Source organism: Crinia signifera, chromosome 19 (genome assembly GCF_055691185.1).
Source record: "Crinia signifera chromosome 19, ASM5569118v1, whole genome shotgun sequence".
Taxonomy (NCBI): domain Eukaryota; kingdom Metazoa; phylum Chordata; class Amphibia; order Anura; family Myobatrachidae; genus Crinia; species Crinia signifera.
This window is the reverse complement of record NC_139226.1, coordinates 41,142,736-41,168,401: the sequence shown is the minus strand read 5'-3', so window position 1 is coordinate 41,168,401 and position 25,666 is coordinate 41,142,736. Positions and strand designations below refer to the sequence as shown.

Genomic DNA, 25,666 nt, shown 5'->3' with positions numbered 1-25,666 from the left:
TCACCAATTGTGGTACAACTGGGCTGTGAAAATTAAAAATTACATTTTTTTACACAAAAATGCAGTTCTGGCTCAAAATTTTTCATTTTCACAAGGAAAGAAGGAGACAAAGCACCCCAAAATATGTGCCCCAATTTCTCCCGAGTACGGCAATGCCTCATATGTGACCAAAAAATACCATTTGGGTGCATGGCAGGACTCAGAAGGGAAGGAGTGATTTTTGGATTTTGCAGCACAGATTCTGGTGGAATGAATGGTGGGTGCTATGTCGCATTAGCAAGACCCCCGAAGCACGGTGAAATGATGAACCTAATAATCCATAGATGTGTGGTATATTTTAAAGCACTCCTTCATACATAGGCCGGGTTTGTCGGGGCAAGATTCACAGTGGAAAATAGTTTGCTTTCGTATTCCCTTTTTATAGCAAACTTTGCACCTTTTTTGTGTCCTGCCCTTTTTTCCAGTGGAGGGGATTTCGTTAGGAAAATGCTGCCCTGATACAATACGGGGGCCAGTACTAGAAGTACTGGGGCCAGTACTAGAAGTACTGGGGCCCTCTACCTGCTGGTTCCCAAATATTAGGCCCTTTATGACTTCCTCTTGAAAGTGCATAAATGTCCCCGTCTGGCTGGTAGAACGGAATAGTACGTAAGCGTTATACAGTGCCATCTGGATGATATACACGGCCAGCTTCTTATACCATATTTTTGTTTTCCGCAGGGCACTGTACGGCTTCAGTACCTGATCTGAAAGATCCACTCCGCCCATGTACTTATTGTAATCTAGGATACAAATAGGTTTTGAGGTGTGGGTACTGGTACCTCGTACAGGGACGGAGGTGGTACTGTCTCAGTGAATTGTTGTCAGTATAAGGACATCCCTCTTGTCCTTATATTTGACCAACAACATATTTTCGGTGCATATTGCCCTGCTTTCACCCTTTCTCAGTAATTGGGCAACGTGCATTTTTGGGAGGCCTCTTTGGTTCTTGCGCACAGTACCGCAAGCTGCTGTACCTCTTGAACCAAGGGCCTTAAACAGGGGGATGCTGGTGTAAAAGTTATCCACATAGAGGTGATAACCCTTATCCAGGAAAGGGTGCACTAAATCCCAGACAATCTTTCCACTAACACCTACGAGGGAGGGGGGGCATTCTGGCGGTTCAATTCTTGTGTCCTTCCCTTCATATACCATAAACCTGTGGGTGTACCCTGAGGTACTTTCGCACAGCTTATACATTTTTATGCCATACCTTGCCCTCTTATTGGGAAGGTACTGGCAGAATTTAACCCTTCCTTTAAAATGTATAAGTGACTCGTCTACACAAATGAATTTTTGGGGGATGTACATCTCAGCAAATTTGGCGCTGAAATGATCAATGACCGGCCTGACTTTGAATAGACCCCCTCAAAGACGCCCCCGTAGAGCAGCTGAGACTCCCCCCCCAATGATTGATCTCGTATGGACCCCACCACCAGACAATTTTGAGCCCCAGGTTCCTGAGTTTTTGGCCAACCCAGGAATCCAATTTGATACTACAGGCCTCAAAGAAATTGACTTTTTCAAAGTCTTTTTCTCTGATGATTTTATAAATTTAATGGTGGACCAAAGTAATTTATATGCCCAGCAGTTTATTGCCCAAAACCCCACGTCATCATTTGCTAGGTGGACCCCTGTAGATGCAGTAGAGATGATGACGTTTTGGGGTCTGGTGTTACATATGGGCATAGTTAAAAAGCCAGAAATTAGGCAATATTGGAGTACAGATGTTCTGTACAGCACCCCACTTCATCGTATGGCCATGACCCAGACTCGTTTTGAGACGATCCTTAAATTTTTGCATTACAACGATAATGCACAGTGCCCACCCAGAGATGATCCCACCTTTGACCGGCTGGTCAAAGGTGGGATCATCTCAGAGGCAATAAGGGCATATGCCTCCTCCGTCTTTGCGATGATTGGGACATTTTTATTATTTTTAAGTGTAGTGTTTCAACACGTGTATAGTGTAGGGGGGGGGTACAAACTTTATTTCAACACGGGGGGTATGTAGTGTGTATGTAGTGCTAAGTTAAAAAAAGAACGTGTAAGTTAAAAAAAAAAAAAGCTCCTGCACCAAAAATTGAGCACAGATGTTGGTCAGTAACGTCCGTCACTGATCAGCGCTCAGCGGGCACAGGACACCCACAAAAGCACCGTGGGTGTAAAAAATTTTTTTTAAAAAACCCCACAGCACCCTCAAAAAAAACAAACTGCTGATCAGTGATGCAACACTGATTAGCAGTGAGGGGCAGCAGGCACACAAATTTGGGTGCAACCTGACAGGGTATATATAAAAAAAAAACCCTGCACCCCAAAAAAGTTGCTGATCAGTTAGTTTATACTGATCAGCACAAAAGGGGGGCAGCAGATACAAAATTATATCACACAATATATATCTCTGACACAATGACGCTGCAGCAGCAGCAGCACAAGCAGCCAGGAAGCAAAAGCAACCACAGCAACCAGGAAGCACCAGCAGCTGGCAGCACGGATGCCACCAACGCTGATCAGGTCAGTATAAGGGCACAGATGGGCACGGAGACCGCTCTGCACGCTGTTCCTGACCGGAATGGCGGCTGCAGGGCTGTCTCCGTTATTTTCTGTGTGGTGTAATGGCTGTGATTGGTCCGTCGGACCAATCACAGCCTTTGGCGGCAGGTGGGGTGAGATGGGGTGATCACCAGTGACACCTTTACACCCGGTGGTGATTGGTGCTGTACTTAACAGCACCAATCACCACCGATCCCTGTGTCACCGAGCGACGTTATTCGCCGGTACACAGAAAACGCTGTAATTGGCTGTTCACATTGAACAGCCAATCACAGCGATCGCCGATGGGTGGGGGCATCGCTGCCCCCCCTGGGCAATGAGGGAAGATGTCTGCTGTCAGGGACAGCAGACATCGTCCCTCTGTCACCGCGTCTATAGACGCGGTGACAGTTTAATGGCATGACGTACATTTATGCCATGTGTCGGGAAGTACATCCCGACCATGACGTAAATGTACGTCAAATGTCGGGAAGGGGTTAAGCAGGGCATGAATTTGAGCTTGCCAATCCAATTTACTTGCCTGGCCAGATCGCTGTTCATCCGGATCATCTGCTCTGCCATTATCAAAGGCAGTGCCTCAATCCCAAACCTGTTTCAGTCATATTAGGATTGGCAAAATGGTGATGAATTTCAACTACTGATGTGCCCTTTAGATGTCTAATGACACTACGCACATCGGTGTGTGTGACCATGTTTCCACTACCTTACCTCTGATGTTGGGACTGTATGACTGATATGAGGCACAGTCCAATTGTGAGAAGCAGCGGGCTACCTGTTCCGGCATGGCAGGAAATTGGAAATAAATACAGAAAGCTAGCAGGGCAGTAGAGAGTCTGGCTGGTCCCAGGTATTCCTTTGGGGGCGTGGCCTAATGACAGGTGGTGTGGCCACGCACCAATAAAATACAGAAAGAATAGTATGTTAAGTACCTCCCTGGGCACACTGCACCCCAGCATACAGAAACAAGTACTGGGTGGAGGTGAGTTAGCAGCTGTCAATCTTATACAAATGACCATAGGTGAGCTAGGAGATGTCAATCTGATACAAATGACCATAGGTGAGCTAGCAGCTGTCAATCTAATACAAATGACCATAGGTGAGCTATCAGCTGTCAATCTGATACAAATGACCATAGACGAGCTAGCAGCTGCCAATCTGATACAAATGACCATAGGTGAGCTAGCAGCTGTCAATCTGATACAAATGATGATAGGTGAGCTAGCAGCTGCCAATCTGATACAAATGATGATAGGTGAGCTAGCAGCTGTCAATCTGATACAAATGACGATAGGTGAGCTAGCAGCTGTCAATCTGATACAAATGATGATAGGTGACCTAGCAGCTGTCAATCTGATACAAATGACCATAGGTGAGCTAGCAGCTGCCAATCTGATACAAATGACCATAGGTGAGCTAGCAGCTGTCAATCTGATACAAATGATGATAGGTGAGCTAGCAGCTGCCAATCTGATACAAATGATCATAGATGAGATAGTAGCTGCCAATCTGATACAAATGATGATAGGTGAGCTAGCAGCTGTCAATCTGATATAAATGACTATCGGTGAGCTAGCAGCTGTCAAACTGATACAAATGACAATAGGTAAGCTAGCAGCTGTCAATCTGATACAAATGATGATAGGTGAGCTAGCAGCTGTCAATCTGATACAAATGAAAATAGGTGAGTTAGCAGCTGTTAATCTGATACAAATGAAGATAGGTGAGCTAGCAGCTGCCAATCTGATACAAATGATGATAGGTGAGCTAGCAGCTGTTAATCTGATACAAATGAAGATAGGTGAGCTAGTACCCTGCTATAAGGATGCCGGCTGAACTCGGAGGTTTTAATAAAGCTACAATCATTCAAAAGGAAAAACCATGCCTTGTAGAGGATTGGTGCTTTAAAAACAACTTCTGACCGACATTCTGCACCACACGCAAACTTCAACGCTATTATATATATGCCTCAAGATTTTGATGATTGCTTTTTTCTTAACCTTATTAATCATGACAGTATATTCAGGTTGTGGAGAAAGCCTGTTTGAAACTGAAGAGCTGACATTTGTTTGACATTTTCCGTTCACAGTTCATGCATCATATGAGGGATAAAAGATACACAATATTATTTAGTCCATTTTATTATGTGTTTGTTTGTTTATTTCTTATTTTGATTCCAAGATATTTTTTTTATTGATAAAAATACAAAATAACAGCACCATTTCTACACACAAATAAAAATGGAATGATTGTTAATGAAAAAATATACTTTGGGTCTCCTAAAAAATGTATTTACAGCCAAAGAATATTTGCCAATTTTGACAAAGTAACTGGCCTCTAGTGCCCATTTGGTGCAGCAAGTCTAGCAGTGGTGCGGAATGTAAAACGCCACACATGTCAGCATGCTGGAGCTCCGATGCGTTGGGTTACATCTGTAACGGCTGTTGTGACGCATCAACTTCGCAAAACTGGGGTAATGATATTGAAATGGGTGACAAAGAGAAAAATATGACAGGTATTAGTCCATGTTTAACGAAGAGATAGAGCCGTGTTAGGACTCGCTAAAGGGGTTACGTCCTCCTTTCATTATGGAACAAACATCGTTAGCTTCACTTACTGCTGTTTGCCTCTGTACCACTTAGGCTGGGGCCCCACACAGCAGCCAAGGGGGTCCCATTCAGTGGGACCCGCTTGGCCGGAAGGAGCCTGCACAACCGCAGGTGAAAGTGTCATGCAACAGATAGCAACCGCCTGGAGGATGTCACTGAGGAGGGGACATGTGTTACTTATTTAATGTTAGAACAGAGTTGCCTATTTTTTAAAGTCTCCTCTCCGAGAGAAGCCAGCGGCACTTTGGGGGTGGGGCCTGATGTAGACATCAACAAGTCCCACCCCCAGTACAGCAAATAACACAATTCGGGGTGTTGGTGGAGGATGAGGTGCTAAATGACACGATTTGCATATTTAGCTCCACCCCTCCTTCAAAAAAATAGCGGCCAAGGATATTTGGGGTGCCATCGGTATCTGTGAGGATTGCCCACCTTTCCGGGGGGCCAGGAAGGGTACCTGGTGTTCAGGGGCCTCCCGGCCATTCTGGGAGGGTAGGCAACCCTGTGTTAGAACAGATGGGCTTGTACTTAGATATAAAACCCAAATAATAAAATTATTTGTGTCAATGTATGGAAATTCTAACCATTACTGACAAGACGGGAATATCGGAAGCAATTTACAATATTTAGAGAATGTTTCTACTTTGCATTATTCTAATATATAATCCCTCACATACCCTACTGTATACACCCCTGTCCACACCAGGGGCCAGATGTAATGAAGTGCGAGTCCAGTGGCCATGCTGGATGAAATCAGAGGTTTTTTTAAAGGGGCAATCATTTAACAAGACAAAACCATGCCATGTTTTCATACTTTACCACCCATATGATTGGGAAGAGAGCTATGCTAGGGGACACGGTACACTAATTTAGGTCCATGGCAGAAAATGTACAAATTGACACCAAAAAGATATGAACATTTTATTTTGACCTTTTCATGTGTCGTCGACCATTTCTGTGTTGACATTTTTGCGTTTGTCCCCCTTTTGTCTATGTCGACCTTTTGGGGTTACTCTAGACACTGTCAACCTTTTCATTGTCAACATAATATACAACACCAGCACTGATTTTACAGCTCTTGCAGCCAGTGGCCCCCTTCTCCTCACTGGCCTGTTTGTCTGTTAGTCTACAAGACCGTTCAGGGAGAAGACTGACTGCTGCAGCAGCCTCTTTACCCAGCAGAGCACACGCTGCTTTGTGCTGACTGGGGAGAGAAGCAGCTGCAGCAGTCAGGCCTCTCACCCTGCATGAAGTTGGAGGGGGGGGAGGTCAACGCACCCGCACCTCCGCCACCCATTGTATCAGTCACCAGTGTGGGCCCACCACCACCACCATTGTATAGATCCCCTTGCATGCTAGGAAAGGGATTTGGTCGCCGGAGGGGGCGGCTGTTTGGCAGGGTGGCATTAAGGCGTTCACTAGGCAGCGAACATACCCTGCCTAGTGAGCCAACCTGAATCAGGCCATCGCTGCGATGCGTTCTGCTGTACACTCTCCTCCAGAACACTATTTTGTTGTGAATTGGTCAACAGAACTGTGTCCATGGGCCCACTGTGTAAAATCAACCTCTGACATCACTGACATTCATAAAATGGCTGCCTGGAGTGATTACTGCATATGTGGTATGCCTCCACCCTGATTGTAACACCATTTTTGTGGAGAACCCTTTCGACGTTACGCCAACCTGTATCTTCTAGCATCATTGTATAATCGGTCAGATGGTCCAGATTTTTATCTTAGCGGCTGTCTGGTAATCCACCTGCCTCTTCTTGGAATTTATTGCTTTAAACCACATTGTACACTAAGTCAGATATTGCATTTTTCTATATAAAGCATTTATTTTACATGAATTCCAAAGCTTCTGTGTTCTTGTTTTTTAATGCCTCAGGGGACCTCTGTTCCACGTGTTCCTGCAGTAGTACAGCCGCTGTACACAGCTGCAGCAGCTTTCGTACCTCATCACAATGAGATGCCAGCACAAAGGCCCTTATTCTGATCGGATCGGTACGGCCCGCGTGCGGCCGTACCGCCGATGTTTTTACTCTGCACATGCGCAGAGGTGAATCTGCGCATGTGCAGCCCCCTTCGCCGCAGACGGATTTCGTCCGCCGCAAAGGGGGCGTATAGGGGCGTGAGAGGCATCATGCCCTCATTTCCCTATGTGTACGCCCCGCGTTTCATGGGCGTTCCCATGCAAACGCGGGGCGTACGCATGGTAATGAGGCCATGACGCAACTCATGGGGGCGGAAAGCTGACGTCGCCGGATGTCAGCTTTCAGCCCCCATACAAGCTACCACACGGACGATTGTCCGTGTGGTCTCAGCTTGCGGGAGCTGCCGCGGCGTGCGGACCTGCCTTCGATGGTCGACGACCATCGAATGCAGGGGGCAGCTCCCACCATGGTGGAGGCGTAGCCTCCACCATTTTTATGCGGTTCGCCAGCCGTCCGTGTACGGACGGCCGTGGCGAACCGTAGGGTGGGCGGGGATTCGTCTGGTGCGGTCGGAGCCGCATATGCGGCTCGACCGCACCAACCAGAATAAGGGCCAAAGTGTAATCCTTGTTTATCCTGCAATACTCTACCTCCTAATTACCCTGATTTGTGGCACACATTTTGGAGGCCCAAAGGGAGATGTCATATAGGGGGTTATTCTAGTTCACTCTTATGACAAATTCCTTCTTAGATGGACAAAACCATGTGCACTGCAGGGGGGCAGATGTAAAATGTGCAGATAGAATTAGATTTGGGTGAGTTATTTTGTTTCTGTGCAGGGAAAATACTGACTGATTTATTTTTGCACTGCAATATAGATCTCACTTTGAAGTAAAACCCCACCCAAATCTAATTCTCCCTGCACAAGTAACATCTGCCCCACCTGCAGTGCACATGGTTTTGTCCATCTAAGAAGGAATTTGTCAGAAAGAATGGACTAGAATAACCCCCATAGACACAGAAAGCGAGTGAGGAGTTGGTTCTATCTGGGATTAGATAGAAAAGGTCACAGAACAGGGGGAAAAAAATCTAATACGGTGGTGCCAGAGTTCATCTGAGAGAGTCTGTATTATTAAAGCGGCAATTGTATATAAACGATTCCCACTTTAAAAATACGGTCATACTTGGATGAACTCCTGCAGATCCAACTTCTTGCACCCTATTATATTTACCCCCCTGTTCTCCTTTTTCAATCCAGAATTTGGCATTCATTTTGACCTGATCACATTTTGTTTGCCAATGGACAAAACCATGCTTCGCTGCAGGTGGGGCAGATGTAACATGTGCAGAGAGAGTTAGAGTTAGGTGAGTTATTTTGTTTCTGTGAAGGGTAAATACTGACTGCTTTATTCTTACACTGCAATTAAGATTTCAGTTTGAACCCACCTCACCCAAATCTAACTCTCTCTGTACTTTACATCTGCTCCACCTGCAGCGCAGCATGGTTTTGTCTACTTGCAAACAAAGGGGGTGATTCAGGTTGGCTCGGTAAGTAGTGTAAATTTGCTGCTTACCAAGCGCTTAAACGCCACCCACGGAGCGAACGAAAGCCCGCGTCCCCCGGCGCCGAGTGAATAGCAACAGCAGCATGTGAATTGTTGCGTTCGATGACACATCCATTCGCATGAGGCCGTATGTGCAAAAAAATCCTTCGATGGTCGCCGACCATCAAATTATTTTTTGCAGGCTCGCAGATAAAAGTTAGTCTGAGCTGACATTTATCTGGCACGGAGATGTTTGATCACAGGCTGATGTCCTGTGTTGTCAGCCGCCCGCCCTGCGCATTCTACGGCATGCCTATGTTCATATGAGGACGCTCGCAGGGCCGGTGCTAGGCACCGGAGCGCCCCAGGCAGGGGGGGCGCCCTCCTGCTCCACGGAGAGGTAGGGGTGTGCAGGCGGCGAGAGATGAAGGGGGTGCAGGCGGCGGGAGATGCGGCGGACGTACAGTTCCGGCAGGCGTGGAGTAACTCCACGGGGCAAGAGGGAGCAGCGTGACGTGTCTCGCTCCACAAGCGGGGGGGCTCTCCATGGGGTAGTAGCGGCAGGAGTTGCGTCGCTCCATGGGAGGGGAGGGAGTGGAGACCGTGGTTTCTCACCTTCTCCTTCATCCGGGGGCTGCTCCCAAGTGGCCGCCCTCCAGTGGCCGGCGCCCTAGGCAAATGCCTAAGGCTGCCTAGTGGTGGCGCCGGCCCTGGACGCTCAGCATTTTCGGGGCATCCCAATGCTTCTGCCCCCTGTCCACACTGCTGTGTGCAAACGCCTTGGCGACTTTGATAGTCGCCAAAGGCGTTAGCACTGCAGCCCAGTACATGCATATATTTGCCTATACGCGTGCGCAGAGCCGCACCATGAATATGCCATGGACGAAATCAATGTGAATCAGGCCCAAAATGTGCCCAGTGATCAGGTCTGAATTAAGCCCTTTGTCTGTTATGTTGGCCTGATTCTGGTTGCAGATGTAACATGTGCAAAGAGAGTTAGATTTGGGTGTTATATTGTTTATGTGCAGGGTAAATACTGGCTTCTTTATTTTTACACTGCAGTATAGATATCAGATGAAAGTACAAACCCCACCCAAATCTAACTCTATTGGGGGAAATGTAATAGGATGAGAGACTCAGAAAGTGAGAGATTTGGTAAGAAACCTCCAGTTTTTTAAAGCGGCAATCATTTACGCTGCAAAATCAAACTGGTTTTACCCTATGAGTATAACCCATACCTCCCAACTTGTAAATGTCCTAAAGAGGGACAGTGCACATGCTGTATGGCCTGTACTCGTGGCGCTGATACAAGGCCACGCCCCATTTTTGCCACTGTGGGGGCATGCTCAACAGCTCCATGAGCTGCTGGCTATGCCCCCAGCCCCTCCGGCTGCAGGAATAGACGCTGTGCGCACAGCGTCTACTCATGTGTGACAGGGAGGGGACTCACAATTACCCCCCCCCCCACACACACACACACACACACGCCGTGGGACACTGCCGGAGGGACGCAGGAACGTACAGTTGGGAGGTATGATAACCTCAGGTCTCCAGCAGCTGCCTCCGATGTGTGCAGGCTACAGGGTTCTGCTGTGGCAAACAATTCAGTTGACTCAAAGCTTTTATTGGCTCAAAGCCTCTATGCCTCATGAATGGAGCTTTCCTCTAATTATCCTCTCATCTCATTTGTGCTCCCAGTATATGCACATAATCTGATAAATAAGGAGACATTTGCGGAACATTATTAGATCTGTATGGTGCCAATCTGCCCTCATTATAGCATCTCGGATATCATACAGAGCAGCCTTTGACATCACAATTTTCATGTGTCACTGTAATTGGCATTTTGTCCCTATTCTGTGCTATCTGCTCTTTCCATTATCTACCTAATAGACTAAGAGCAGGATGTATCATTGGGGCAGATTTATTAAGCCTTAACAAGAGATAAATGATAGGGTGATAGAGATAAACATCCTGCCAATCACATCCTAACTGCCATGTTACAGGCTGTGTTTGAAAAAAGTCAGTAAGGAGCTGATTGGCTGGATGTTTATCTCTCCTTATCAACCTTGCATTTATCTCTTGTTAAGGCTTAATACATCTGCCCCCTTATTTGCCAAACAGTCCATTAATTTTCAAACGTTCATCGCCTCTTATTGCGTCTCTGATTTTTATATTGGTACTTGGGTAGTTTCACGGCGGCAGCCTAAGCTACATTGTCAGCATAGTGCGAGCTGCAGTTCTATCCCCGGCATCCCTGGCAAGCCGAGTGAGTGCCTTTCACACAGCGCCAGTAATTGCCAGAATCCTTGCGCTGGCGGACGCCGGCGGAGAGGTGATCATGCGGACACCGGCGGAGAGGCGCTCCATCTGCCTGGGACGCTTGTGCATCTCAGTAATTCTTGCGGCAGGGTACAGCAACCCTGCCCAGGTCTGCTTCAGGGAGATGGGGTTAGGAGTTCAGTAGCTTGTGCATCTCGTGCACTAAGGGGGGTGCGGGCGCAAGTGCATCTCATGCAGAATAAAGGATGCATTTGCCAGTGCTCCATGTTACATACTGGAAAATGCCTCCTTTTCAAACCCCCACTATCCACGCCAGCCCAAAGCACGGCGAGCGGGTGCGCTACGCATCTTCCCGACCTGTTCATACACCCACTTTCCATGTCGGCGAGGAGTTGATTTTATAAAGTGTGGAGAGCGCAGCGAGCCTCCGAGCCCGAAGCGTAGTGAGCGGACGCGAATTACTTGACGTGTATTCTGTGTCCACTCACCATGCTTCGGGCTCGGTGGCTCACTGTGCTTGCCACACTTTATGAAATAAACTCCACGCTGACTTGGATAGTGGAGATATCAACAAGTCGGGAGGACACGTAACGCGTCTGCTCGCCAAGCTTCGGGTTGGTGTGGATAATGGGGGTGTTTAAAGAAAACATTCACACCTGGCATATCATACATCTGAAACAGTATGGATGACGTGTTAAGTGGTAACTGGATATTAGTGAACAATAATACATCAAATTACAAGTCCAAGAAACTATGAATACAGTCATTCTTCACTTTCTGCATTTTCTTCAAATGCAGCTGATGTTGACGCAGCTGCGTCAGCATTTGTGTCGGATGATGTGTCGGCCGTTGTGACCAGAGTTAGTGCGTGTAAAATGCGCAGAAAAACGTTCTCTACAGGCAGGGCTGGCAACAGAAATCTTGGGGCCCGGTACACTGATATATCTGGGGGCCCAATACCCCGCCCCCTTGTGAAAAACATTTTAGTACACTGCATACTGAACGTGTTTTGTTACAAAAGAAACAATTCATATTCACTAATACCGGAGGGGGTTCCAGGAAAGTACCCTTACGGAATCCAGGCGGGTGCCTTTATAAACCATTGCTTGTTACTGCACTGCCGCAGCCATGCTTACAGCCCCTGAGCCCCTCAGAACCTTGGGGCCCCTCACAAGCTTGGGGCCCAGTACAGGTGTCCCCTTTGACCCCCCCTGTCGCCTGCCCTGTCTACAGGTACTGTAGGAGTCAAGTTATTGACGCGCAGTGCCCCTCTGTCGCTTGTTCCTCCACTTGCATGAGCCTCAGAGCCTTTCAATGTTTTGGGTATAAACCCCAGTGTCTGGGTCCACGAGATTGTAGCAGTGGTTGACGCGCGCATGATGGTATCCCGTCTGCTCAAGTTGTTGTGTGTTGTACACGTGCCAACAGGGTGGTACCCGGTTCAAATTGCGTCTGGATGGCGGACATCAGGGTGCTGGCTTCACAGCTGGCCACTGGTGTTACGAAACATTCACCTGTATCACAGGATATGCCACAAAAGAGCCACTGCTGAGGCAGGGCGCGTCCAGCATGATTTTTTTTGCTGTACAAATAAACTTTCATCCACCTCAACAATTTTGCCAGGCCCGCCAATCTGGCTTTGGGTCTGCGACATCAAATCCAGGGTACATGCCTCCCGCATAAGGTTGTTATAAATCACTGTGATTATTTTGGAAATCATGAGGTGGTGCTTCAAATTTAATGCTTGTCAGCTCCTCTGCCCAAGAAAATATGAAGCGCAGAAGGGTCATAAATGTCAGGTGACATCCGCGTAACCATTGGGCGCACCGGACACTGACTTTCTTGCCACAGCTTCTTATGTGGCAGCGCCACATCCGCTCCTTTACACTAAGCCTCATAGGATGCCCGTTGACACAGGTCTGTGTCTCTGGCAGCAAGTGGTGGCGTTGCAAAAACTCAACCGACTCCTCCTCCGTCTGTGGCAGGTTAAAGATGGTTAATGCTTCGGCAGCCATAACTGAAACAATGAAATTAGTGGTGACAGGATGCTGACTGACTATGCTAACTACGTAAGCTCCGGCTAGCCGCGCTGCGGTACGCTGATTCTGACAGGGACGGTGACTACGATAACTACGCTGGCCGCGGGAACACTACGCTGATTCTGACAGGGACGCTAGATTGAATACACTAACCACTTAAGCTCCGACTGAGCCGAACTGCATGGACCCTGACTACGCTGTCCGCGGAAACGCTAAGCTGATTCTGACAGGGACGCTACGCTGACTACTTAACTGCCGCCGTGAAACTACACAAGTACCTTTATTTTATTAACCGTATGTATCAGTATTGAGCCGTGGTAAATTAAAATGTGATAAACTATTGATTTTTTTGCAATTTATTTCCCATTTTTAAAAAATGTTGATTGCATTTGGCTTTTACATACATACAGAAAAGTAAAAAAAAAAATAATGTGTAATCAGCAGCACCTGTGCGCTCTTGATTTAAGTGTTTCCAGGGCAGAAGGAAAATGCTCTTGATGGTGGATAAGCTGCCCAAGTGATGGGTGTGAGCTGCGGTCGGGACCACTGGAGCTTTCTGAAGTGCTTATACTATGCTGTGACCTGTATGCTGCGGATGCTGTAACCATCATTAGTTACTGTGCTGATTATGTGGTATGCTGTTTACCTGCTATGAAAATAAAGACCAAGACTGATCCAGTGTATGTGCTCAATTCATCACAATATATATATTGCAAATACTGGTTATGATGGAGAAAAGTTTACTGGATGCAAGTTTTATTAATGTCAAATATTCATATGCAAAATTATAATTTTGTAATCATGACATTAACAGAATATGGTTACAAGAAAACGCTTCAGTTCTAAATTACGCGTTCAGACCATGTCAATATGTATAGAATCCATGAGATGATAAAAATAAGGGTACTCTTTACCTAGAAGGGCGCCCATCGCGGGCATCGCATGTACATCGCATGCCATTATAATGGCATGCGATGCGACCGATGCGATGCCCGCGATTTTACATAGAAATACATGTTAAAATATAAATCGCGTCGGTCGCATCGCATGCGACCAAAAAATTGCATGCGATGCGACCGACGCGATTACCGCGATTTCCCATAGGGAACAATGTTAAATGGCCCACAGAGGCCAAATAGGCACCCTGAAGTGTGAAATGCCCCCCCCCCAATTGTTAACGCCACCCCACGTTCAACGTCAACCCAAAGCGTGGCGAGCGCAGCGAGCCCGCGAGGGGTGGTGGTACGCGTCCTACGAACTTTTCATACCCCCACTATCCACGTCGGCATGGAGTTGAGAATAGAAAGTGTGGCGAGCGCAGCGAGCCACCGAGCCCGAAGCGTGGCGAGCGGACGCGGATACCTTCACAGGTATCCGCGTCCCCTCGCGGGCTTCACAGGTGTCCGCGTCCCTTTCTATTCTCAACTCCAAGCCGACGTGGATAGTGGGGGTATGAAAAGGTCGTAGGACGCGTACTGCCACCCCTCGCGGGCTCGCTGCGCTCGCCACGCTTCGGGTTCACATTGATCGTGGGGTAGCGTTAACAATTGGTTGGGCCATTTCACACTTCAGGGTGCCTATTTGGCCTCTGTGGGCCATTTAACATTGTTCCCTATGGAAAATCGGGTCAATTGGGACATTTAACATTGTTCCCTATGGGAAATCGCGGTAATCGCGTCGGTCGCATCGCATGCGATTTTTTGGTCGCATGCGATGCGACCGACGCGATTTTTTACCTTGCGATGCCCAAGATCAAAATCGTGGGCGCCCTTCTAGGTAAAGAGTACCAAAATAAGTAGTAAACATTTGATACATATAAAAATGAATGAAAACTTTTCAGTCACTTTCTATGGTTCCGGCAGCAATCCGCATTATTGCAAATGCGGAAAAATGTTACAATAACACATATAAAACATGTCGCGGAAAACAATGTGTTAGACGGAGAAGCCTTTGAACATCTTTTACCCCAAGAACAGCTGTGTTATAAATGTCCCTAACAGGGCTGCATCTACTAAGGCTTTATTTCAATCGATTTGCTTACACGTACCTTTTCCTACATTTAAGAGTCAATATAAATAAATTGCCGGTTAGTACTAAATATGCATTTTAGCATTCGGAACCCAACATCAATTTTGAACTAATTTAAACGATTAAATTCATCTTATTTATCCCTGTGGCCTTTTTCCTTTCTCCATTTCAGTCTTCATTTTGTGATTCCTGTGCATCGCTGCACACACTTACATAATCACATGCGTGGACAGGTTACGGTCTCTTAAGGACCCAGGAGCCAGGCAAAGGGGACGCAAATAGGTGGCGGGGGAGCCGTGAGCCAAGCCACATTCAGCAAAAAACCCATACAAATGAATAGGAAGCCACTGATTGGCTGAGAGCTTTCAGCCAATCACTGGCTGCCATTCATTTGTATGTTGTTTTTTTAAGTGCTTCCATTGCCCAACTTCCCCTGCGCACCTCTCTGGTCCCCTCGCCGGCTTGCAGTGTCCCCCGGCCACCACCTCTTTGACTCCCCTGGCCACTCTGGTCCCCTCACCTGGCTCCGGGCTGCACATAAGAGTAATCAAATTTTATGTGCAGCCCATCCGACCTCCCAACTCGATCCGATGCACATGGGACCACGCATCGGTTCAAACGGGATGTCAAATACATGTCCGATTTATCTGTCGGAATCAGGTAAAAATTGGACCAAATCTCACTAGTGTATGAGGGTCTTTACAGATCAGCACACTGTACACCTACTGCTTCATATTATGATGATGTGATTGGCTAATAAACATGGTACAAATGGGTGAAGATTGGAAGGTGATTACATAGTCAAACACAACTTAAGGCCCCCATACACTAGTCCGACTTGTCCAAAGGACAAATCGAACCCAATTCCCCCTTGAGCTGCCCCAACAACTCCCCAGGAGAGCTCACTGACAATTTGGCACTTGGTGTGCCATTTATAAATGGCATGTAATACTACTCCCAGGAAGCTAAAGGTGGGGGCAGAAGAATTCAAGAAATGCAAGCTCTCTCGGCCAATCAGAGGCCACCTATTCTTTTGTATGGGTTTTTTAAACTTCTTCCTGCCCACGGACCCCCACTCTCCGGGAATGCAGAGTGGGGAGAGTGTCTTTCCTGCCTGGCGCTTCTCCACTCTGCAGATAGGTGTGTGGTAGTGGTGTGGCACCAATGGCACACACCTACGGACTGCATCAGGCGCTAAAAAGTACCCGCGATGTGCCGCTGACGGCTGCAAGTACAACTTATCTTACATGCAGCCCGCCGGCCTTCAACTCAGGTCCAATGTGCACGGGACCGCAATTGGATGTCATACACATGCGATTTGACTGATGTCACACAATTTCTCATCCCGATCCACCAGAATCAGGGGAAATTGGACCCGAATCACATAGTATGGGGGCCTTTAAAGCTAGCATTAGTCATCTTGCCTGTAGTAGAGTTTGGGACCATTGTACACACCAATGTACAGTACTCATAGGGGTAAAGGCATACCTCATAACTTCTTAATGTAATGAATGGGAATCTCCTTTGCGCCTAATGTGGGCCTCCTCACTGTGTGTATGTGTATGTGTGTGTGTATGTGTATAGGGTGGGGGGTGCTGCTCCGGATTCTCCCTGTACTATGTATAGTTACGCATCGCACCCCATATATTGACCCACTGCATAGCAGAGCAGCGGCAACAGTGCTTCCCCTTGGCAGTCCCAGAAAATAGGGACTGTTCCACTGAAAGTGGGACGGGTGTATTGTAAAGGGGGCATGGCCTCCTGGCAAGGGCGTAGCCTGGCATGCCCACAGGACAGATCTTCTATTTTAATTACAGTGTGAGCAGGCCCAACAATCCAAGAGCTGCTGGGCAAGACCCAAACATCTCTCACCAGCGAATCGATGCATGTGCTCAGTATATATTAACTGCTTGCTCTGCTCAGCAGGGTAGCCAATGAGAGGTGCATCCTGGACCTCCCACTGCCAACATGGGGCACTATAGTCCTTAGCTTGGCGATTCCTGAAAAGTGGGACTGTCCTACCAAAATTGGGATGGTTGGAAGGTATGGGTTGCCTGATCAAAATCATAATGCTGATAATAACAACTTACTGGAATAACTTTTTAAAAAGCATATATGCCTTGAAAACTCAGACGCAAATTGTTGCTGACTTTCTTTGGAAACTAAGGAGTGCACGGATTGTTTCCATGTTTAAAGAATTTGCTGCGGGGAAATCCGTTAGTCATAGCTTACAGATGTGTCCTCACTTGTCTGTATGTCAGCATGCAGCATGATACACCTAACGTAGCTGATTTTTGTATTTTGCATCTTATTCACATCGCAGACGCAGCACAAACAGAGTGTACTAGAGCTGTGCTGTGACTTTGAGCCTGAGTCAGACCTGATTTGTTCTCAAAATGGACAAAATGAATGCTGCATTGCAGGTGGGGCAGATGTAACATGTGCAGAGAATTAGATTTTGGGTGAGTTATTTTGTTTCTGTGCAGGGTAAATACTGTCTGCTTTATTTTTACACGGCAATTTAGATTTCAGTTTGAACACACCCCACCTAAATCTAACTCTCTCTGCACATGTTACATCTGCACCACCTGCAGTGCAGCATGGTTTTTCCCATTTTGTGAACAAATTTGTCCTGTGACCAAGTCTGAATTAGGCTTTTTAACCATGCCAGATTTAGATATAAGGGCCCGATTCAGCCCTGGTGATCATCGCAGGATGGCATGTATGCATGGTCCACAGTGTGCATGCACGAAAACCAGTTGGATCTGTTTTGTTGGAAGCGCCCATGGATTGTCGAATCCACGGCCGCCGTTTCTCCACAATCCATGGCCGTTTTTCGCCGGCACGACCCCTTATCGACACTCGACAGGCGGAACATTGAATTCCGCCTGTCAGGAAACTGTTGAGCCGGTCGAAAATGGGCCAGGGTTACGACTGTTGGAATGTTCCAACAGTCTGATTCCAAGATTGAATACCTCCCTCAGGGCCTTATTTTGGTTCATTCTTTCTGACAAAATCCTTCTTAGATGGGCAAAACCATGTGCACTGTGGGTGGGGCAGATGTAACTTGTGCAGAGAGAATTAGATTTGGGTGGGGTTTTACTTCAAAGTGAGATCTATATTGCAGTGTAAAAATAAAGCAGTCAGTATTTTCCCTGCACAGAAACAAAATTACTCACCCAAATCTAATTCTCTCTGCACATGTTACATCTGCCCCCCTGCAGTGCACATGGTTTTGTCCATCTAAGAAGGATTTTGTCAGAAAGAATGAACCAAAATAAGGCCCTCAGTCTCACACAGATATACAAATGTCGAACATCAGCTCTGTTGCTCCCAGTTGTATTAATTATATGAGTACAGTATATACATTTATCCATCATGCTGATATTATTCAGTATCATATAAATAACGCACCCTGCTCAGACGTTCTTCTCTCATTGCTGGGCTGTGTTTATTGGCCCAAGTTCCCTATCCTTGGCCACAGCGCAGCAGACATTTGGAAAAAAAAACCTTTGACATTTCCTGTATTTAAAAACAAGCTGAAGAATTCTGCTGAAGAGACAAAGAAAATGCAGAACAGGAGCGAAGCGGACAGCTGAAGAAACTTTCTGGACTCACTGGCTTCTGAATCTGTTTACACCAGAGGATTTATCACCATTTACCTCCTAAAGAAGATGGTTTGGGGAAGCCTATTCCTAATCCTATTGTGTCTAAGACAATTCTCCGACGGCCAGGCTGGGGAAAAGGAAAGTACGGAGCGGCTTGCTGATGATGACAAATCTGATATGGAGAATCGGATTTCAGCTGAGGAACGAGATACTGACCTGGGAAAGGTAAGACAATGAGCCTGGTTCAGCGGCATTGTTAGCAATGCAAAAAAACCCACAGCTGGGCAAAGGAGGGGCAGATGTAACATGCAGAGATCTTTAGATTTAGATTAGGATGGGGTGTGTTCAAACTGAAATCTATACTGCAGTGTAAAACTAAAGCAACAAATATTAGCCCTGCATAGAAAAAATATACCCCACCCAAGTCTAAACATCTCTGCACATGTTAGATCGTCCCCCCCCCCCCCCCTTGCAGTGCACATGGTTTTGCCCAGTTGTGTGCTTTTTTTTTTGCTGTGCTAACAAAGCTAAATCAGATCATGGGCGAAATGTAATAGGGTGTGATTTTTTAGACATGTGCGATTTTTGGTCAAAAACGGCCGAAATCGCACATTTTCCGAAAATCGCACATTTAATAGGTTGAAAATCGCGGTAAAAAATCACACTTTTTACCGCGAAATCGCACTTTTAGAAGTGCGATTTTTAGTCACATTTCAATTCGCATCCAGATGTTTTCCCATTATAAAGTATACAACTCGCAAATGTAATAGGGTGCGATTTTTGGTCAATGTTACCAAAAATCGCAAAAAAAATAGACCAGGTTCTGACAGGCGAATTTGACAGAACCATGCACAGATCATTGAGATCTGTGCATGGTTCTGTTAATAAAAATGTGTAAAAGTGTTTTTATAAAAAAAAAAACGGCGTGGGGTCCCCCCTCCTAAGCATAACCAGCCCCGGGCTCATTGAGCCGGACCTGGTTCCAAAAATACGGGGGGACAAAAAGCATAGGGGTCCCCCGTATTTCTGAAACCAGCCCCGGACTCTTGGACCGGTCCTGGTTCCAAAAATACGGGGGACAAAAAATCTGGGGGTCCCCCGTATTTTGAAACCAGCACCGGGCTCCAACAGCCCGCGGTGTCATGCCACAGCCGGGGGACACTTTTTATACAAGGTCCCCCGGCCAAAACATGAGCACCGTGGCTGGTCAGCCTTGGACGGGGTACCTGGAGGAGTGGGGACCCCCCCAATAAAGGGGTCCCCCCCCCCAGGCTTCACCTGTCCAGGGCTGAAGCCCGGGGCTGTCACCGGCGTCCGTGGCCAGTGGACGCCGGCCTGATAGGGTTAAATCCATCATACATATCATTACATTGCTTTTTACCGGCGAACTACAAGTGCCAGCAGACCTCCCCCGCATGCTGGGACTTGGAGAACCACAAGTCCCAGCATGCAGGGCATTAATGGGCCCGCTGGGACTTGTAGTCCACCTGTAAAAAGAATGTTTATAAAAAACACACACACAGAGAAGTACAAGTTTATTACACACACACACCTCAATTTTACACCAGCATACTTACCATTCCTGGATCCAGCGCTGGTCTGGCTGCTTCACAGCCGGCTCCCCCCGCACTGACAGGCAGCGGGGAGAACCGGCTTTCTCCGTTGCCTGTCACCGGCTTTCTCCGTAGCTTCTGTAGCTCTGTCCGAGTGCTACAGAGGCTGAGAGCGTGATTGGCTGAGCTACAGTATGCGTCTCCATGGAGACGCATAGCTCAGTCCTGATTGGCTGAGCTATGAGTCTCCATGGAGACGCATACTGTAGCTCAGCCAATCACGCTCTCAGCCTCTGTAGCACTGGGACAGCGCTACAGAAGCTACGGAGAAAGCCGGTGACAGGCAACGGAGAAAGCCGGTTCTCCCCGCTGCCTGTCAGTGCGGGGGGAGCCGGCTGTGAAGCAGCCAGACCAGCGCTGGATCCAGGAATGGTAAGTATGCTGGTGTAAAATTGAGGTGTGTGTGTGTAATAAACTTGTACTTCTCTGTGTGTGTGTTTTTTATAAACATTCTTTTTACAGGTGGACTACAAGTCCCAGCGGGCCCATTAATGCCCTGCATGCTGGGACTTGTGGTTCTCCAAGTCCCAGCATGCGGGGGAGGTCTGCTGGCACTTGTAGTTCGCCGGTAAAAAGCAATGTAATGATATGTATGATGGATTTAACCCTATCAGGCCGGCGTCCACTGGCCACGGACGCCGGTGACAGCCCCGGGCTTCAGCCCTGGACGGGTGAAGCCTGGGGGGGGGGGACCCCTTTATTGGGGGGGTCCCCACTCCTCCAGGTACCCCGTCCAAGGCTGACCAGCCACGGTGCTCATGTTTTGGCCGGGGGACCTTGTATAAAAAGTGTCCCCCGGCTGTGGCATGACACCGCGGGCTGTTGGAGCCCGGTGCTGGTTTCAAAATACGGGGGACCCCCAGATTTTTTGTCCCCCGTATTTTTGGAACCAGGACCGGTCCAAGAGTCCGGGGCTGGTTTCAGAAATACGGGGGACCCCTATGCTTTTTGTCCCCCCGTATTTTTGGAACCAGGTCCGGCTCAATGAGCCCGGGGCTGGTTATGCTTAGGAGGGGGGACCCCACGCCGTTTTTTTTTTAACTTTTTTTTTTTGGAACAAAAGCGCATTTATAAAAATGCGCACATTTTCATGACTGAAAATGCGCACATTTTCATGACTAAAAATCGCGGCAAATCGCGGCAAATCGCATTTTTTTGCCGCTAATTCGCATCTCATTACATATGCGAATTCGCGGCAAAAAATGCGATTTTTAAAGGTGCGATTTGGTGCGATTTTTTTTTAGTCTAAAAATCGCACCCTATTACATTTCGCCCCATGTGTCCTGATGGTGGTACAGGGCTCGGTCTAATAGGTTATTCAATTAGCTGCAAGTTTGGTTCCTGAGAGTCGTATTCATTATGAACTCACATTGTGAATTCCATTTGCAATTCAATTTCAAATTCACTGTTCCTTTTCAAAGTAAATTTAGGTGTTTTTGGGCACAACTGAAGCAGGGTTGCCGGAATGGCCGGGAGGGTCCCTGAAATCGGGTCAACCTCCCTCCCCCCGGAATGGTAAGCAAACCTCCCAGAATCCGGGCAGCCTTCCGCCACACCCCTGTGGGAGCAAATAACGTGATTTGTGTCTTTTTAGGCCGGCCCCTGCATTGGCGGGGGGGGGGGGGGGGGTGACCACAAGGACGCGATCATGTTGGCCATGCTCCCACACTGATCATCGGCCAGCCGCCCCCATCCCGTCCTTTCATTGCCCTCGTGCCTCACTGAACTGAAGTAGGAATTAGGCAACCCTGATCTCAAGGTGTGAAGAGGTAGTGAAAATATTTTAATATAGGGGTAAAAATGTTGTGAATTGCTTCAGAACTCCTTGGACACCCCCTTCACCCATCTAATGACTAATAAAGCATTTACTAGTTTTTGTATTAGCTTAACTGGACCAAATATCATTATGAGTTAAAAATGGTCTAAAAATTACCCCAAAATCAACTTTTTCATTAGATTATGCACCCCACATGTAATGAAGAATGTGCTGTCTGCAACATAAAAAATAGCTTTTTAGAATTTATTTTTAAAGTGGCCTCAAAATGACCAAATTACCTTTTATTTAACCCCTTCCCGACATTTGACGTATATATACGTCATGGCCGGGAAGTACTTCCCGACACATGACGTATATATACGTCATGACTTCAAACTGTCACTGCGTCTAGAGACGAAGTGACAGAGGGACGATGTCTGCTGTCCCTGACAGCAGACATGTCCCTGCATGCCCAGGGGGGGCTGCGATGCCGCCCCCCCGTCGGCGATCGCTGTGATTGGCTGTTCAATGTGAACAGCCATTCACAGCGTTTTCTGTGTCACCGGCGAATAACGTTCGCCGGTGACACGGGATCGGAGGTGATTGGTGCTGTAAAGTACAGCACCAATCACCGCGGGGTGTAAGGGTGACACTGGTGTCACCCCACCTCACCCCGCCCGCCCCCAAAGGCCGTGATTGGTTCGTCGGACCGACGGACCAATCACAGCCATGGAGGGGGGTTTAAACTAACGGTGACTGCACTGCAGACGCCATTCCGGTCTGGAATTGCGTGCAGTGCGGTCACCGTGCCCAGCTGCCGCCATTTACTGACCAGAACCTTGCTAAATACTTACCTGATCACTGCCTGGATCTTGCTTCTTCTTGTGACATCCTGTGCTGTGTTGTGCTGTGTTGTGCTGCTGCGAGTTATTAGATAGAGAGATAGAGAGAGAGAGATAGAGAGGCCTAGTGACAGAGAGTGCTATATTTTGTGCTGCTGCAGTGTAATAGAGTTATAGATAGAGAGATAGAGAGAGATAGAGAGAGAGAGATAGAGAGAGATAGAGAGATAGTGACAGATTGTGCTATATATTTTTTATATAACTGACTGCTGCCCCCCTTTTTGTGCTGATCAGTATAAATTAACTGATCAGCAACTTTTTGGGGGCGCAGGGTTTTTTTTATATATATATATACCTGTCAGTGCTGCTGCTGCAGTGTCATAGAGTGATAGATAGTGAGAGATAGAGAGATAGAGAGAGATAGAGAGATAGAGAGAGATAGTGAGAGAGAGTGATAGAGACTGCTATATTTTGTGTCTGCTGCCCCCCTTTTGTGCACCCCCAGCAACTTTTTGGGGGTGCAGGGGTTATTTTTCATATATATAACTGTCAGTGCTGCTACTGCAGTGTCATAGAGTGATAGATAGTGAGAGATAGAGAGATAGAGAGAGATAGTGACAGAGAGTGCTAAATTTTGTGTCTGCTGCCCCCGCCTTTTGTGCTGATCACTATATCTGAGGTGATCAGCAACTTTTTGGGGGTGCAGAGGTTTTTTTTTTTTATATATATATATATACCTGCTAGTTGCACTGTCAGTTGCACCAAAGGTTGTGCACCTGCTGCCCCTCACTGGTAATCAGTGTCGCATCACTGATCACCTTTTTTTTTTTTGTGGGTGCTGTGGGGTCTTTTTTTAATTTTTTTTTTACACACACTGTGATTTTGTGGGTGTCCTGTGGCCACTGTGCGCTGATCAGTGACGTACATCACTGATCATCTTTTTCGGCACAGGGTTGATCTATTTATTTTTTTTTTTATCAAATTCCTGTTGCCTTTGAGCGCTGTTCAGTGACGGACGTTACTGACCAACATCTGTGCTCAATTTTTGGCGCAGGACCTTTTTTTTTTTTTTTTAACCCCTTCAATTATTTTTTTTTAACCCCTTCAATTTTTTTTTTTTTAACCCCTTCAATTTTTTTTTTTTGTATAAAGTATTTTTTTTTTTCTGCACTACATACACACTACACACTACATACCCCCCGGGTTGAAATAAAGTTTGTACCCCCCCCTACACTATACACGTGTTGAAACATTTCACTACCAGTAACACAAAAATAAAAATGGCATCCCAAATGTCATCCCAAATGTCATCCCAGTCATCCAGAAGAATGTATTCAGCGGAGGAGGCATATGCCATGCTTGCCTCTGACTCTGACACAGCCAGTGATGCAAGCGGGGAATTTGAAGGATTCGTCTTAAGCTCCCCTTCCTCCTCTGGTGATGAGGGACCCCCTCAAAGACGCCCCCGTAGAGCAGCTGAGACCCACCCCCCATCTCGTATGGGCCCCACCACCAGACAATTTTGAGCCCCAGGTTCCTGAGTTTTTGGCCATGCCAGGAATCCAATTTGATTCCACAGGTCTCAGAGAAATTGACTTTTTCAAATTATTTTTCTCTGATGATTTTATAAATTTAATGGTGGACCAAACTAATTTATATGCCCAGCAGTTTATTGCTCAAAACCCCACGTCATCATTTGCTAGGTGGACCCCTGTAGATGCAGTAGAGATGATGACGTTTTGGGGTCTGGTGTTTCATATGGGCATAGTAAAAAAGCCAGAAATTAGGCAATATTGGAGTACAGATGTTCTGTACAGCACCCCATTTTACCGTATGGCCATGCCCCGGGCTCGATTTGAGACGATCCTTAAATTTTTGCATTACAACGATAATGCACAGTGCCCACCCAGAGATGATCCCACCTTTGACCGGCTATTCAAAGTCAGGCCGGTCATTGATCATTTCAGTGCCAAATTTGCAGAGATGTACATCCCAGATAAATTCATTTGCATAGACGAGTCCCTTATACATTTTAAAGGAAGGGTTAAATTCCGCCAGTACCTTCCCAGTAAGAGGGCAAGGTATGGCATAAAAATGTATAAGCTGTGTGAAAGCACCTCAGGGTACACTCACAGGTTTAGGGTATATGAAGGGAAGGATTCAAGAATTGAACCGCCAGAATGCCCCCCCTCCCTCGTAGGTGTTAGTGGAAAAATTGTCTGGGATTTAGTGCACCCCTTCCTGGATAAAGGTTATCACCTCTATGTGGATAACTTTTACACTAGCATCCCCCTGTTTAAGGCCCTTGGTTCAAGAGGTACAGCAGCTTGCGGTACTGTGCGCAAGAACCAAAGAGGCCTCCCAAAAACGCACATTGCCCAAGTAATGAGAAGGGGTGAAAGCAGGGGAATATGCACCGAAAATATGTTGTTGGTCAAATATAAGGACAAGAGGGATGTCCTTATACTGACAACAATTCACGGAGACAGTACCACCTCCGTCCCTGTACGAGGTACCAGTACCCACACCTCAAAACCTAATTGTATCCTGGATTACAATAGGTACATGGGCGGAGTGGATCTTTCAGATCAGGTACTGAAGCCTTACAGTGCCCTGCGGAAAACAAAAATCTGGTACAAGAAGCTGGCCGTGTATATCATCCAGATGGCACTGTATAACGCTTACGTGCTATTCCGTTCTACCGGCCAGAGGGGGACATTTATGCACTTTCAAGAGGAAGTCATAAAGGGCCTAGTATTTGGGAACCAGCAGGCAGAGGGCCCCAGTACTTCTAGTACTGGCCCCCGTATTGTACCAGGGC

The 25,666-nt window shown here is 47.1% G+C and overlaps 1 protein-coding gene across 1 annotated transcript in view; it reads left to right on the top strand.

Moving 5' to 3' along the window:
* Positions 1-18,325: 18,325 nt before the first annotated feature.
* CLEC11A (C-type lectin domain containing 11A) overlaps positions 18,326-25,666 on the top strand; it is a 29,621-nt gene continuing 22,280 nt past the window's right edge. Inside the window, exon 1 of the mRNA XM_083162434.1 lies at positions 18,326-18,859. Within this exon, the coding sequence (XP_083018560.1) occupies positions 18,701-18,859 (159 nt within the window). The 5' untranslated portion in view covers positions 18,326-18,700. The remainder of the gene's footprint in view (positions 18,860-25,666) is intronic.